Source organism: Crinia signifera, chromosome 6 (genome assembly GCF_055691185.1).
Source record: "Crinia signifera chromosome 6, ASM5569118v1, whole genome shotgun sequence".
Lineage (NCBI taxonomy): Eukaryota > Metazoa > Chordata > Amphibia > Anura > Myobatrachidae > Crinia > Crinia signifera.
In genome coordinates this window covers 274,778,287-274,795,173 of record NC_139222.1, presented here as the reverse complement: position 1 = coordinate 274,795,173, position 16,887 = coordinate 274,778,287, and the positions used below count along the sequence as shown (strand labels likewise).

General features: G+C 46.5%; 1 protein-coding gene across 1 annotated transcript in view; it reads left to right on the top strand.

The window, feature by feature from the left end:
- The first annotated feature begins 1,138 nt into the window (after window positions 1-1,138).
- Window positions 1,139-16,887, top strand: part of LOC146009364 (C-type lectin domain family 2 member A-like) — a 37,627-nt gene continuing 21,878 nt past the window's right edge. The window contains exons 1-3 of the mRNA XM_083149664.1: window positions 1,139-1,294; window positions 14,663-14,710; window positions 16,865-16,887. The exon at window positions 16,865-16,887 is cut by the window's right edge and continues 73 nt beyond it. Of these exons, the coding sequence (XP_083005790.1) occupies window positions 1,276-1,294; window positions 14,663-14,710; window positions 16,865-16,887 (90 nt within the window). The 5' untranslated portion in view covers window positions 1,139-1,275. The remainder of the gene's footprint in view (window positions 1,295-14,662; window positions 14,711-16,864) is intronic.

The window sequence follows — 16,887 nt, the reverse complement described above, 5'->3', positions numbered from 1 at the left end:
TATGCCCTATCACTATCACTGAACTTTATTTACACAGCCCAATTCACAGGCTCTTAACTGCACTTGGGCTTATTCAGCCCTCGTTTAAACTTCAATTGGTCCTGGACCACCAACTCGGGGCACCCCTGCAAGTGTCCTGAGGCACCCCAGGGTGCCACGGCACACAGTTTGGGAACCACTGCTCTATATAATGATGTATATGTCAGTATTATGCTCTGCTGTGTAATGTCAGCATGCAGCCATCATGTGTTATGTCAATGTGTAGCCCTGCTATGTGATGTCAGTCATGCTGTGTAATGTAGCTGTGATGTCAGGGAGTAGCCCTTCCTTGTAATGTAGCTGAGAGAACAGTGTGTAGCCAGTACTGAGCTTTGTACTTTCGTTTTTATGTGCCGCTGCAGGACACACCACTTGGTCACAGTAGACACACAGATATATATGGAGATAGACACACCCCTTGGGTAGAATGTGACAGGCCCCCTCAAGAGTGCTCTGCACAATGCCTTTCAGTGCGATCTATAATCTCCCTGAAACTAATTTTCAAAAGTAGGCAAGTATGACTCATACATCCCACCCTGACCAAACTTTGACCTCCAAAACATTCTGATAGATGTTTTCAACTGATTACTGTATGTAATCACAGCCAAAGAGTTCCCCAAAAAAGAGAGAGTCGTTCCTTCTTCTTCTTTCAACATTATGACCTTGTTGACATTCCCATGTCGACACAATTTGATAAAGAATCCTTATTGTTGTGGGCAAACTGCATCTAGTAATAAATATGTCCCATGTGCAGCTAATAAACACTGGAACATAAGAGCTGCATCTGTACAGGAGCACTGGAAGGGGCTGCTCTGAAACATACTGCATACAGTATTCTATCAATATATATTTAAGTATCTAATATATATATATATATATATATATATATATATATATATATATATATATATATATATATATATGTATATATATAGATACTACCCAAGGGGTGTGTGTCTATATATATATATATATATATATATGTTCTACAAGGAAGCAGTTGCATTGTCTCATATGACTGGTGCCACGTGATGTTTACCAGAAAAGAACCAGGATATGCTGAATCGAAACTAAGTAGAAGTCACCGACCACTCCCATTACTGTAGTTATGCTGCTTTCATCTCCACACAGCACACATTCCACACTGCAGACTCACAGCAGAGGTCCTGCTCTGCAGCAGCACTGACTCTGATATCAGTTACCACTATTCCAGTGCAGGAGGGGGAGGAAAACATAATGTCAGCTGCAGAAACAGGTCAGTATTACCATACCCTCCAACTGTACCTTTTTGACAGGTACACAGTGGCGTAACTATAGCCCCGCAGCCCCGCGGTGGCGGGGAGGCGCTGAGGGGCTGTGGGCGCCGATCTGCGGGGCTATAGTTACAACTATGTTTAACAACCCCCCTTACCCCTCCGCAAGCCGCCGCCAGCGCCGTTGCATTCAGGGTCCCGACTCCTGGCCGCAGCGCAGATCTTGCTGCAGTACTTCTAATGAAAAATATCTATCAGAAAATGGCTGCCCCCTAACAGCAGACAGTTTTTTGGGATGCTAGAGGAGGCGCGGGCCTCCTCTAGCATCCTTAAAAACTGTCTGCTGTTAGGGGGCAGCCATTTTCTGATGGTCATTATAGAACTGCAGGAGAAGACGGAGACGGAGCCGGGACCCTGAATGCGGCGGCGGCACGCGGGGGTAAGGGGGGTTTTAACTTAACTTGGGAAGGTGGGTGGGAGGGGTAGGGGGGGTGGCGCTGCCGATATCGGCGGGGGGGGGCGCATAAATTCTAGCTACGCCGCTGCAGGTACAGTACTTTTTTTTATGGCCTGAACCTTTTTTGAGGTCTCCAACTGACCATTGTTAGTATAGGAAAGGGGGCGTGGCTTTTCTTGTGGTCACACCCCCTTTGATATACTTACAATGGGCAGTTGGAGACCCTACAGATTTGAGCTCCTGGAGCAGTGGCATGCAGTGAGGTCAGCGGCTGGCAGGACTGCCACTAGAAATTGTGTGGCCCAATACTGGTTTCTAGGCCGGGCTTCCCGCCTACCGCGCAGATCTGCTGATGGCCGGCTATGCAGAGCCACCCCCCCAACACAAAAAAAAACAGATGTAGAGCCTCCCCTCTGGTGAGCGCTGGCGGACAGGGACTGCACCGAACTGGGACGCACGTGCATCTCACACACACATGCGTCCCAATCCTGGGGACCCAGGGGGAGCTCTATTGCCATGGGGCACGCAAGCATCTCATGCGCGCTCGCCCCAGGGTGGGAGCTGGCGACAGTTTCGCCAGCCCCTGGCGGGAGCTGGCAGGGGGCTGTCGATAGTTTTGTAGTAAATCTCCATTCACTTTAGTACACCTGCCTCTACATGTACTATAGGCAGGGGAGCCGAGAGGGAGGGGGAGCAGGTACTAATTACCCGGGCCCGGGCTTGCTGGAGGGGCCCGGCAGGGACCCTGATCCGACCCCCCCCTCTTCCCCCTCCGTCCTTCCCAGCATCAGCATCAGCACACATACAGCATGTGCTGTGATGACAGCAGGCTCAGCATGTGTGTCTCACTGACAGCGTGAGAACTCATGCTGAGCCTGCTGTCAGCACAGCACTTGCTGTAGGTGTGTGCTGCTGTGGAGTTTAGAGTTTTCTTTCACCCCATCTTAACATTTTGGGGGCGTGGCCTAAGCACAGGAGGTGGCCACACCTCCCACACTTAGGCCACGCCCCAATTTTTTTTACCGGGGCCCGGCATTCCTCTCGGCTGCCCTGACTATAGGCACTGTGCAGCTCTGTTATTCTCATTCAAGAGATACATGTAGGCTGTTGTTTTTTCAGCTCAATGGTTCCAGGGGACTTTTACCTCAGGCTTTGGTGTTGTATAGTGCAGATCGATAAGCTATTTCATTACAACAGGTGTAGTTTGCAATAAGCTATTTCAGACATAACAGTGACATTTCCTGGAAACAGAGGGATATCAGATACTGTAGCTCTCTATTGACTCAAGGCAGCAATAACAGAGTCCATGGGTTATATTTACAAAGCAACGCCCTTACATAGCAACGCCCTTACATAGCAACGCCCTTACATAGCCTCTCTTTGTTGGCAGTTCTGGCAGAGTGACAAGCTACTAGCACAGCAAATGCTTTGTCTTGTCCTAAACAAAGTATAAAAAGCTGCATAGATTTCTCCTCTACCTATGTTATTTACTTGATCACCTGTACGTGTGGGACTCAATATGTGGGGCATACCACTCGAACTCTTAGGACTAGGGGTAGATTTATTATAGCGCGCCGCTATAACACTTCCTGCCTCGCCTCATTAGCGAGGCGTAGCAGGAGGGGAGAGCGGCAAGATGTACTAACATCTTTCCTGCCGAAGCAGGGGAGCACTACCTCCCCCCTCCGGCGATACTTCCTCCAGCTGACAGCGCATCAGTTAACACTGACGCTCTGTCTGCTTTTCCCCAGCCATCTGGACTGCGCATGCACAGGATCTCACTACTCACACAAGATCCCCAGCTCAGCTCAGCTCCAGCAGCAGTCCCTGTTGTGGGCATAGGGCATCGCCACCTGTAGCTGTCGAAGTCGATAGGGTAGCAGGCAAGTGTGCAGTATAAATTAATGTCCCTGCGCTATGCCTGCTGCCCTGCACCGCCACGCCGCACAGCAGGTGTCATAGATCAGGGGAATCGCTATCCCTTGCTATAATGCACGTGGATAGCGCATATTCCCCTGATCGACACATAATAAATCTGCCCCTTGATTTCTTGAACACAGGAAGAATGTACTAAAGGGTGTAAAACCACATAGCCTTTCTAGGCATGTGAAAATTAAACACCAGGGTGAGACAGATTTTCCAAGCGTCTGTGGTATTGAGTCGGTCAGATGTACACCCTGTGGGGGTGACTGCTTCAATACCCTTTGTAGACATGAGGCACACTGGATTTACACCCATTTTCCCTTTGGATTAAACAAATCTATAGAATTAAATAATGTATAAAGTTCCATATATGACTATGTTTATTTGGACCAGATACACCTTCCATATCAGGAACCTTTTTTCCTCTCTCCTTTTTTCTTCCTTTTTTTCTTTGAATTTTTTTTTTCTCTGTATATAAAAATAATTCATGTAGACTGTTATCAAATAAATGTAACCATAAAGAAATTCTATTGTGGATGTGGGCATCGAACTCAAGTCTGGAGTGATCTATTTGTGCTGTGCTGTGTGCTTGTTAATGAGCCATAGCTTAAGCTGATTGTAATTAGATAAATGATAAATATGTTCTTTTCTTTATCTCTAACTTCAAACTTAGGGGGTTATTCTAGTTCATTCTTTCTGACAAAATCCTTCTAATGCTGTGTACACACGGGGGAGATAGGTGCTATAATCGCTGGGAATATGGTCGCAGGCGACCATATTGCCCATGATTGGGAGTGTGCCCCGGCGATAAATCTCCGGTGCGCGCTCCCGTTTTCTGCCCCTTTGTAATCGCTGGTCGCAGGAGCTTGCTCCTGTGACCAGCTAATTACCTCTGCGGCTCCCCCAACAGAGGTTCCTTTTCATCAGTGACCATCTCTGGTCGCTTGTTGAAAAAGAGACACTGAGCAATATATTTGCTCAGCAATATATTGCAAGCAATATATCTCCCCCCGTGTGTACGCACCTTTAGATGGACAAAACCATGTGCACTGCGGGTGGGGCAGATGTTACTTGTGCAGTGTTAATTAGATTTGGGTGGGGTTTTACTTCAAAGTAAGATCTATATTGCAGTGTAAAATAAAGCAGTCAGTATTTTCCCTGCACAGAAACAAAATAACTCACCCAAATCTAATTCTATCTGCACATGTTACATCTGCCCCCCTGCAGTGCACATGGTTTTGTCCATCTAAGAAGGATTTTGTCAGATAGAATGAACTAGAATAAACCCCTATGTGTGTAACTATAGATTTAAGATCAACTCTTATGGATGTTACACAACATGTTTATCTCTTATATATTTGGCTACATCTGTCACTCAAAGTGTGTCTGGAGCTGTAATGCTGGGTGGAGCCTCTGACTCGCATGACAGAGAACCAGCCCAGTGAGCCCACAGACAGTGCCAGACACCATCTGCCTCTCCATGTTACACAGCAAAGACACAGCTACTCACCAGACACACCAGGTGAGCGCCCCACACCGCCATACCTCCCAACATGACCCTCTCCAGGAGGGACAGAATGCTCTTTTTGTGGACTTCCATCTTAATTTATGATTGTCATCACATGTTTTAAACAGGGTAATTGATAAGAAAGGTGTTTAAGCACAGGTGATGGTAATCCATAAATTAAGAAGAAAGTCCAGAAACAGAGAAATGTGTCCCTCCTGGAGAGGGTCATGTTGGGAGGTATGCACCTCCTTCCCTCCCCCTCCCCCCCCCCCATTCACGGCATCCCCACGATTAAATGGCACATGCAAAACACTGACATGGCTATGGTCGACAATGAAAAAGGTTGACAAGATTTATTTTTCACTTTTTCAATGTTTTCATATTCATTCTCATGTGTCGACATGGACACCAATGAAGTGCCACACTTATGTCAACATTTAATGTGTTGACCTTTCTGTGTTGATTTTTTCTTGTGGCAATTTGCGGCACCCCAGCGACCCCCTCCCGCAAATCGCAGTACCCCCCTCCCGCAATTTGCGTCACCCACCCCCCACCTCCCCCCCCTCCTGCAATTTGCGGCACCCCCCACGCAATTCGCAGACACCCCCGACCTCCCCCCCCCCCACCTCCCTCCCCCCCCCATTCACGGCAACCCCACGATTAAATAGAACATGCAAAACACTGGCACGACTATGGTCGACAATGAAAAAGGTTGACATGAGTTTTTGAAGATTTATTTTTCACTTTTTGAATGTTTTCATATTCATTCTCATGTGTCGACATGGACACCGATGAAGTGCCACACTTATGTCAACATTTACATGTGTTGACCTTTCTGTGTTGATTTTTTCTTGTGGCGATCCGCGGCACCCCCCCCCCCTCCCGCGATTTGCAGCACCCCACACGACTCCCACGATTTGCAGCCCCACCCAGTTACACCCCCCCTCCTGCGATTCGCGGCACCTCGCGACCTCTCCTCCCACGATTCGCGCCAACCCCCCGGGCCCCCCCTCCTGCAGTTCGCAGTACGCCCCACCCCCGCGACCCCCCCTACCGTGATTCATCCCCCTGACCCCCCCTCCTGTCATTGCGCCAACCCCCTGCAACCCACCCTCCCACGATTCACTGCAACCACCCCTCCCACGATTCGCGGACACCCCTCACCTCTTCCCCCCCCCACCCCCCTGTGCGCGATTCACAGCAACCCCAGGATTAAATGGCACATGCAAAACACTGACACGGCTATGGTCGACAATGAAAAAGGTTGACATGAGTTTTTGAAGATTTATTTTTCACTTTTTGAATGTTTTCATATTCATTCTCATGTGTCGACATGGACACCGATGAAGTGCCACACTTATGTCAACATTTACATGTGTTGACCTTTCTGTGTTGATTTTTTCTTGTGGCGATCCGCGGCACCCCCCCCCCCGTGACCCCCCTCCCGTGATTCGCAGCACCCCACACGACTCCCACGATTTGCAGCCCCACCCAGTTACACCCCCCCTCCTGCGATTCGCGGCACCCCGCGACCTCTCCTTCCACGATTCGCGCCAACCCCCCGGGCCCCCCCCCTGCAGTTCGCAGTACGCCCCACCCCCGCGACCCCCCCTACCGTGATTCTCCCCCCTGACCCCCCCTCCTGTCATTGCGCCAACCCCCCGCAACCCACCCTCCCACGATTCACTGCAACCACCCCTCCCACGATTCGCGGACACCCCTCACCTCTTCACCCCCCTGTGCGCGATTCACAGCAACCCCAGGATTAAATGGCACATGCAAAACACTGACACGGCTATGGTCGACAATGAAAAAGGTTGACATGAGTTTTTGAAGATTTATTTTTCTTTATTTTAATGTTTTCATATTTATTCTCATGTGTCGACATGGACAACAATGAAGTGCCACACTTATGTCAACATTTACATGTGTTGACCTTTCTGTGTTGATTTTTTCTTGTAGTGCCCCCCCCTCCCGCAATTCACGGACCCCCCCGCGCGATTCACGCCCCCTCCCGCGATTCATGTCACCCCCCCGCGCACCCCCCCTCCCGCAATTCGCAACCCCCCCTCGCGCAATTCACGCCCCCTCCCACGATTCATGTCACCCCCCGCGCACCCCCCTCCCGCAATTCGCAACCCCCCCTCGCGCAATTCACGCCCCCTCCCATGCATTGCGGACCCCCGCCCTCTCCCGCGATTCGCGGACACCTGCGCCCCCTCCCTCCCTTGATTCATAGCACCCCCGCGCCCCTCCCGCAATTCACGGCACCCCTAAGCCCCTCTTTAGTCCCCCGTATACTCACACACCCCTATCACTACCCAGCTTCCTGCTCTCCTGAACCGTAAGCCCCCCCCCCCACACCCACAAATGTCACTGTACCATCCACACTATCAATGTACATCTTACTCTGTAACCGCTTTTTAATTAAACAAAACAATACACACCCCCTTCCAAATCATATGCTCTCTATTTAACACATTTCACCTATAACTCAAGTTGCAATACAGGCATCTGTCATACAATTCTAACCATATTTCTCACAATACAAACGTTCACAAATTAAGGGGGCGCAGCCCCTTACGACGGTGTGAAGAGCGCCCGTAGGGCGCGATGAATCACCTAGTGATGTTGTAAAAGAATAGTTTGGAATGTAAGTTGTGGTTCTCTTTATTTGACAGTTGATATATTGCCTCAACTGCTAAGGTTGAATGTGGTTATTAAGTAAAAGGAATATATGACAGCATATTAAAAATAAACATTTATTGGCAAGACAATGGGATTGAACTTTCACTTTTTATGCCAGTTACACAACCAGATGAGCCACAGCTTCAACGGTCTGGTGAAAACCTGTTTCTAGAGTTTATAAGTATAAACAAATCTGAAGATGCCATTCTTCTTTTATATATATTGTCTTTTATGTGTTATTTGAAACTGTATCTTTGTGCATAACTTTGTTCAGCTATGGTCTTTTGATAACCTTTATCTCCGTACTCAGATTTGTTATAATACTAATACCAACCTTATAAGGCTGAATGATTTCTTTATCACCATTTGTGAATTCCATTTGGACTATGGTAAAAAGAAGAAAAGAACCTACCCCCTTGAGGGAGGTGTAGGTGCTTGACACAATTTGCTTCACTAGCAGCTGCGATAAGGGGTGGTCAAAACCCAAATAACTGAAAAACACACATCAAATGGATAGCAGCGCTTACATTTTTGTACACTTATAGACCAATTGGACTGAACAGAACATTTAATAAAAAGGTAAGTGACCAGTATTGAGAAATAGACAATAATAATAAAGTACAGTAAAATAAATGTCCCAATAATATATGTATTTAGAATGATTAAAAAAAAACTATTAGTACAATTCCTGGTTAATGCTTGGTTCCTGTCCGTTCCTATTTTGCCCTTGGTAAACTTATTGGCAATAGAATAAAGTTAGTACATATTTACTGTCCACCTTAAATGTAGCACAGTCCCGCTCTGATGTTTGCCTCCTTGGCAGGTGCAGTTGACCTGGTCCTGTAAAAGGGGTCCAGTCCACCGATGGAGGATAGCTGGTGTTGTTAGGTTCCAATGCAAAGCTCTTGTGCTGGTGGAGATGTATAATGTGGCATTGGGACTTGTTCAGATGGGTCCAAGGCTTGGAATTAAAAAGATTTAATGTAACCAGGTATTTGGCAGAAAGTAAAAGGATATGAGCATGTTGTCCCCAGTGGGAGTTATATACTAGAGCAGAGATATAAGGTTCCTACCTCATCCCAGGTGGATGGTAAATATATACTCACTTTATCCTATAACCAAAATGTTTACCAAGGGCAAAATAGGAACGGATAGGAACCAAGCACTAACAGGAATTGTACTGAAAGTGTTTTCAGTCTAGTGCAATAGCAATTTTTTTTTTAAATATCCCTCTAAATAAATATATTATTGGGACATTTATTTTACTGTGTTTTATTATTATTGTCTATTTCTCATAACTGGTCGCTTACCTTTCTAATAAATGTTCTGTTTACATCAGTAAAATCAGTCCAATTGGTCTATAAGTGTCCAAAAATGTGAGCGCTGCTATCCATTTGTTGTCAATTTGGACTAAAAAGAGTTACATCATCGCACCTGAACCTTTTAATTTCCAAGTGTACTGGATTGGACGCCGATCCTTTTAAACATGAGACTGTTGTATGCCCCAAAAATATCTTCTGAGGAAACTGCTACACACTACAGCAGAGAAACGCGTTAAGTTTGGGGCTTTGCAAGCTATCTGAGTCCCACTCAAAGCCCAACTGATCTCCAGCGTTCCCCTGCACCTAACAGCAGTCGCTGAATAACTGTAATCAGCAAGGAGAGAGACGCGGCTGCCAAAGAGTCCTGCGGTACAACCACCTGCTGTGGGCATGGAGTTCTGTACCGAGTGACGTTGGATCCGATACCCAGGACCAGCAAACTTAGAGCCGGAGAGGTTCCCTCAAGCAAGGAGGTAGGATGGCATGCGGCTGCATTACCATCTCCCGCTGGGCCAGACACACAGTGATCTCTGGGACAACATCTAGAGCACATAAGGCTCCCTCCAGCTGGAGGTATTATACCAGCTTTCTGACAAACAGCAGGTCAGACTTTCTTATTATATCCCAACATACACTCCAAGAGCTTGTACAGCTCTCTCCAGCTGGATGAGGTCAGGAGACAGATATATTATCATCATGGAAAAAGAATAATTAATGTTCTGGATGAACCAATTTTTGAGAACTTTGGCTCTGTTTATTCTAAAACCATTCAAAAACACAACCCTTGTCTATACACCTGTATAATTCTGCTTACACAGAGCTGATGCCTTTTGGCATATACAGTAACAGTGGCAAACGCAGGATTTTCAGAAGGGGGTTTCCAGAGGGGCGGAGCAAAGCACGGAGATGAACGCTTAGGTGACCCAGTATATGCCGGGTCAGTTAAAGTATTATAGATAGACCAAATGTATATAAATAATAATAATAATAATAAAAATATATATATATATATATATATACACACACACACACATACATACATACATACATACAGGGGTGTCAACAGCAGTGCAAGACCCCGGGGCATAGCAATGTATTGGAGCCCCTACCGATCCTCCAGCGGTAGGGGTGGGGGAAGCTTTGATGTCCTGCGGGTGGTAGGGGGTATTATATCAACCGCTCTGCATGTAGGGCCTGGATCAGTAATTTCCACTAATTACCCCTTTACTGCACAGATGGTGGGAGAAGGGGGCATTGGGCTGAATGAAGGAGCCCTGATACATAACTTCCAGGGTGGTAGAGGATGTTTAATATGCAGAGGATGGGTGTATAGTGAAGTGGGCTTATTATTCATAATTTTCTGGTGGGAGGACAGCTTGCTTGACTGCAGATATCTCCAGTTCCCAGAAATAGATTTCTTAGATTTTAATGGAATTAAAAACTAGAGAATCCCACCTACCAAATAGTATTGGGGACTAGGTGATCATACTTCAGGAGGCAGAGCAATCTGCCCACGAGTATATAATACTACATATTAGGTGTGTGGAGCTGGAGCAGTAACCAGCTACTGGAAGGCTGATATCTCTGGTTCTGGGAACAGAAGAGACAAGCTACTAGTGTCCCTCACAGGGGAAGAGTCCCAGCTTTTGGAATATACCCTCAAAAAAACTCTAAGTCAGAAAGAACCTGAAATATCTGACTGGGAATAACAATTAACAGGTTTGTATGGGGACCACTGCTTTGAAGTCAGATATCTCCGGTTCCCAAGGGCCGATTTTTACAATTCTTGTACCCATGGAAAGAGGGGACCCTCAGCTGAAAGCTGAGGGCCCTTAGACTCCTGGGGGGGTTTCTGGGTACTCAGAAACCCCCCCTGCGTGCGCTACTGAGTAATTGTTCATTTGAACCTGCACAGGACTTTAATTGAGGAGGCGGAAACAATTGTCCTTAGAATATTTGTATTGTATTACTGGGCTAGTGTGGATGTATTGCAAACTTATTGGGTGACATTCTATGGAGTGAGATAAATGCGCATGTTTTTATATCGCACCACATCGCCGCTATTCGCCCTTTTTAAAATCACATTTTTTGGTAATAATTCGCATATTTAATGGGATGCGCTTTGGAGGCTGAAAAGTGCGAAGTGGTGCGAATTTAAGTCACAAAAAAGTGTGATTTATTAAGCCGGTCATGTGCGAGTTTTGGACCAACCGGAGTGCGATTTACAAAACTGTCTCCGCATGACTAAGAACCCCCCAACCTATTGGCCCACCTCTGTCCCCTCCATTATGCATCACACCCCCTATATAAAGGGGCACTGGCGCCATTTCACTCTTTGATAGGAAGTAAGGAGCATGGAGAGGAGCAGTGGCAGTGTGAGCAGAGGAAGAGGTGTTGATGGCAGAGTGAGGAGTGGCAGAGGGAGCAGTGGCAGAGGGAGCAGTGGCAGAGTGAGAAGTGGCAGAGGGAGCAGTGGCAGCAGCCAGCCAAGTGGAAGAGCCAGCAGTGTGGCAGGCAGCATGGCCACAGCAAGGCCAGCCCCAGACCAGGCCCTGGCCGTCCAGCCCCAGCAGGAGGAGGTGGAGGATCCGCTGGCATCCCCATCCTATAGCCAAGACTTTGACCATACCCCACAGCAGCTGCAGGAGGGCCACATGTCAGAGGTGGAGGAAGATGGAGGTGTGGAGCAGGAAGACACTGGCATGGAGGAGGAGGGGTACATGGCTGGAGTTGAAAATGAGGAGGAGGAGGAGGTAGAAGCTGGCCGCACAAAAAGTGGCCGAAAGGTCAGATTTTCCTACGAGGAAAATGCTGCGCTTGTCCGGGCTATCATGCCTGTGTTTGACCGGTTACTTTGGAAAACTCACCACAAGACCACTGAACAGCGGAAAAGGGCTATGTGGAAGGACATCACCCAGGCGGTGAATGCTGTAAGTCAGCACAAGCGCCTGGTCAGAAATGTCAAGAAGAGATTCAATGATATCAAAAGGCAGCTGAAAAGCAAAATGGCCATGGAGTTGGAGGAGGCGACCAAGACTGGCGGAGGAAGCCCCACCACTGTCTGCTACAAGTCCTATGAGGTCAAGTTGAAGCCAATCATACCCCATGAGGTCCTGCCTGGCATGCAAGTCGCGGATACCGATAGGCCGCAAACGCCATCCAGAGCTGGTAAGTGTGACCACATGCAATCTTAAACATACATGCCAATGTTTTCAAACTGTAATGTTCACTTGAATTGTTATGCTAAGTAAAGTGCTGCTGTGGAACTACATATTCCAGCAAGCTCTGACACTCATGGTTTGGACTATAATGGTTATAGTGTGTCAGGGCATGCTGGCACGTGTAGTTCCACAACACCAGTGAGCCATGTTTTACAGCAAACTTCATTCATACATGTATCAAATGTACTTACAAGCTTGATAACAGCAAGGGATAGGTCAGCACCACCAGCTGCATCCGTTGGGCTCTGTGTATTAGGCTAAATGTGGGTGGAAACAGATAGTATTGGTAAATAATTTGTTTATGAGTACACTTACAGCAAAGGTACATTTTGGAATACAGGGCACATGTGCTTACCAGAAAAGTAACGGCTGATGATGAGTGTGCGCACCAGATTCCCTCTCTGCGTACCCCTCACTACCCGAGGTGTGGTAGGTTGGGCTTCCTGCACGACTGCTGCATGTTCCTCCTCCACATAGGAAGGTTGGGACAGGGCTATGTTGCGCAACATGCAGCAAGCCTGGACGATCATCACTACTTTTACAGGGTGGTAAAGCAGCGTACCTGATGACCGGTCCAAACACCGGAATCGACTATTCAAAACCCCAAATGTGCGCTCCACCACATTGCGGGTTGCAATATGGGCTTCATTATACCGGTGCTGTGCAGGGCCCTCTGGGGAGCGCAAAGGTGTCATGAGCCAGGAAACACACCCATATCCTGAGTCACCTAAAACACAGATAGGAAGTGATTGCCTTATATGGTAAGGTATGTGTTTTTTGCACTGGGACAAGAGCAATATGCTTGTGAAACTGGAAACACACACATTTGAGCAGGTACAAATAAGGACAGACAGGGTAATATGTAAAAAGGTACTTACCTAGTAGCCAGCCCTCTGGCATTTGTTGTTGGGTAAATCGGTTTCAGAGGGCTGTGTGTCTCAGAATATAGGCGTCATGGCAGTTCCCAGGAAAGCCTGCAACAACACTCAGGATTTTGAGGTGAGCATTGGAAACGACCTGCACGTTCAGGGAGTGCCGCCCACGCCTATTGACGTAGACGTGGCCCCGCACGTGTAGTGCCCTAATCCCAATGTGTGTGCAGTCTATAGCTCCCAGCACGTGAGGGAATGCTGAGAGTCTATAGAAAGCCAACTTGTGGTCCTGCCACTCCAACTCAGAACTGGGGAATCTGATGTATGTGCGCCACAACTTCTTTAAAGCAAGTAATACTTGAATAAAATGCTTAGAGAAAGTGGCCTGTGATACCCCCAAGGACCATGAGGTCACAGACTGAGTGGAGCCTGTGGCCAAATAGTAGAGGGAAACAAGAAAGAAGTGGCAGAGCGCAATTCTATACAATTGAATCTGCTGCTGTCTCTGATAAGGGGACACCCCAGCCCCTTAGACAACAGAAAAATAGAAGAAGAAGAAAAATTTCAGAGGCAGCGCTGATTCAAATAGACAGTTTAAAATTTAATAATTACACAATTTATACAATTGTCACTCAGATACCGGCCGGTACTTCAATATAAAACAAATATAAATGAATAAAGCAAAAATAAGCAATACAATTTGTTAGTGGCTTGCTGCAGTGATCACTATATCCACTTTCTCACTCTCCAGCTTTAAGTATTATTCACTTCTATGTGTAAATTAGTATGCGGATGGACGGTTAGCTCTCTCACAGCTTAGTCCAGGTTAGTAGGTTAGATGGCATGCATGCTTTTAATATTAGAAAAATGCTCAGTCATTTGAGAAAATATGAAAAAATGGATAGTGCTCAATTGAGCTATAACCTGCCCGCCTCTGGCTCAGTCGCTCGATCAGACTGTGGGGGATTTTTCGGCTGTTGATTCCTTGCTGGTGTGCAAAACAGCTCCCAGGATTATATCCACAGAGTGGTGTGCGGTCTCGGAGGCGAATTGTAGGCAGGAAGGCACAATGATGCAGCGGTCGGCACCTGAACTACTTAACGCGTTTCTCGGCCTTTCACAATCGGCCGCTTCATCAGAAGGACGTAGATCAGTCACAGATACTGCTCAGTGACATCAAATGGGAGCCCACTAAACATGCAGGTCATTTGGCTAATCATTAATGATATTTAGTGTACTCAATAGATGATATTGTGAATGATATCACTCAGAAGCCCCTTTCTGAGCAGTGTTGTACACAATATCACCTATTGTGTATGAGGCTTATCTCTGTCCATGGTGCATTTCTCATACTTACATGTCATTTTTCTTTCTTTGCAGATTCCACAGAAACCCTAACAGGGAAACATATCATCAAGCCTCCGCCAGGTAATAATGTAATTATATACAGATGGCTCATTCAGGCTGAGGTAGTGGGTTACTCATCTTTAGGATTTCAAGAGTCCAGTTTCAAAGATGGAATAAGAAAAACGGGGCCCTGTTTCCCTGAATGGCTGGTACTCTGTCGTCTTGGTGATGAGGACCTCCACTCCCACTGGGTCAGTGAGCACCAACGCGTTTCGATCTATGGATCTTTGTTAAGGTGTAGATAACTGCAGGCATGACAGGGTTTAAATACCCTTCTAAAGGTGTATACACACTGTACACATTTTTTTGACCAATTTAGTTGAAAGACATTTCCTTTGAACCCAGTGTCCTGGGCGAAAGATATTGATGAAAGACAAAAGATCTAGCTACAGTTTATAGGCTCTTTTTGAAGATATCCAAATTGAGCTGCCTGCACAGTTGACGATCAATCTTGATGAACAACTGGCGGGCATGCGCATCATCATTTATCGTTCGTCTGTTGTCAATATCTTTCGTCAACATCTTTCGTCCAGGACACTGGGTTCAATGGAAATGTCTTCCAACAAAATTGGTCAAAAAAATTGTACAGTGTGTATGCACCTTAATGATTGAGTTGGTCCAGGAGTGCATCATTAGTTATAATGTCCCCTTTGGTGTTGTGTAGATGATCTGAGTGTGCTGGTTCCTGGGCGGTGCTTCGGTCCGTGACTTCCGGTGTTGCGCCCATCTTGTTTCCGCCGGATATGACAAGTCGCCGCTGTTGCCGGATCTTTTGTTTTCTACTCGGTCTCAATATGTTGTCCCCCGTTGTCTGGGTAACCGCTGCCATCTTGTGGTTGGTGCTTTGAATGTCCACAATGTTCTTTATGTGGCGGGCACTGTTTGATTGGCATCATTTGCGGAATTTTCGTAAATTCTATTTTTGGAGGTTTCTACAAAAAATGTGAAATCTTATCTGGCAGTTTCTTATATGCATGGATAATATTTTACATGAATCTTAGGAAAAAGTGCTTGTGACTGAAAAAGAAGAGTGCAAATAAAGCAATGTGAAATTAAAAAGATTATATTAAAAAAAATATATATATATTTTCATGGGTTAAAATATTACAAAAACAATTTGATTTTGAAGTCCCCGCAAGACCCCCGCACCCAACCTTACCCATCTTCATGAATCAGATACGGACATGCGTGTGAGACGCTTGCGCGTTCCAGTCAGATGGAGACCCTCCCTGGCGAGCGCTGGAGCTGAATGAAAGGGGCTCCATTTGTAGTAGTGTCACTGACAGCCCCCCGTCCTCTATGCACATGAGACAGAGAACCGACAACTAAATGGGATCCGGTCACTAGGTCGACAGTATGACGGTGACATACATTCGCTTCACCAATAAAGTGCAACAGGGATTATTTTGACACATAAAATAGGTGAACAGGGTTGGAACGGACAGAATTAGATCCACAATTGGAAGGTCGACAGTCAAAAGGTCGACAAGTTTTTCAATTTTTTTTTCAAAAACAGACAGTATTTCTTACTCTACCATCTAGGGCATGGGGGAGAATATAATAGTGTACTGAGCACAGCGAGGCACCATTATGGTAGTCATCCCGACAGAGGGCCTTATTTTGGTTCATTCTTTCTGACAAAATCTTTCTTAGATGGGCAAAACCATGTGCACTGCAGGTGGGGCAGATGTAACATGTGCAGAGAGAATTTGATTTGGGTGGGGTTTTACTTCAAAGTGAGATCTATATTGCAGTGTAAAAATAAAGAAGTCAGTATTTTCCCTGCACAGAAACAAAATTACTCACCCAAATCTAATTCTCTCTGCACATGTTACATCTGCCCCACCTGCAGTGCACATGGTTTTGTCTATCTAAGAAGGATTTTGTCAGAAAGAATGAACCAAAATAAGGCCCAGAGTGCCGTAAATCCCCCTTCTCGCTGCACCGGGGAGACGTGGCTGAGTTTGAGATGCTCATGCTCCCCAATAGGTCATCTTGCCGGCGCACTGAGAAGGGAGATTACGGCACGCTGTTGGGATGAATGAGAATTTACCTTCTCGTTGCGCTGTTACTAACCTGGTTAGGTGTTCAAAACCATGCACCACACTAGCTTAGCTTATTATTGCGTTCTTTACAGAGGTTTCACCTGTTAACTTTTTTTATATTCCATTTTAGACTCATGGAAACGTGAGCATCTG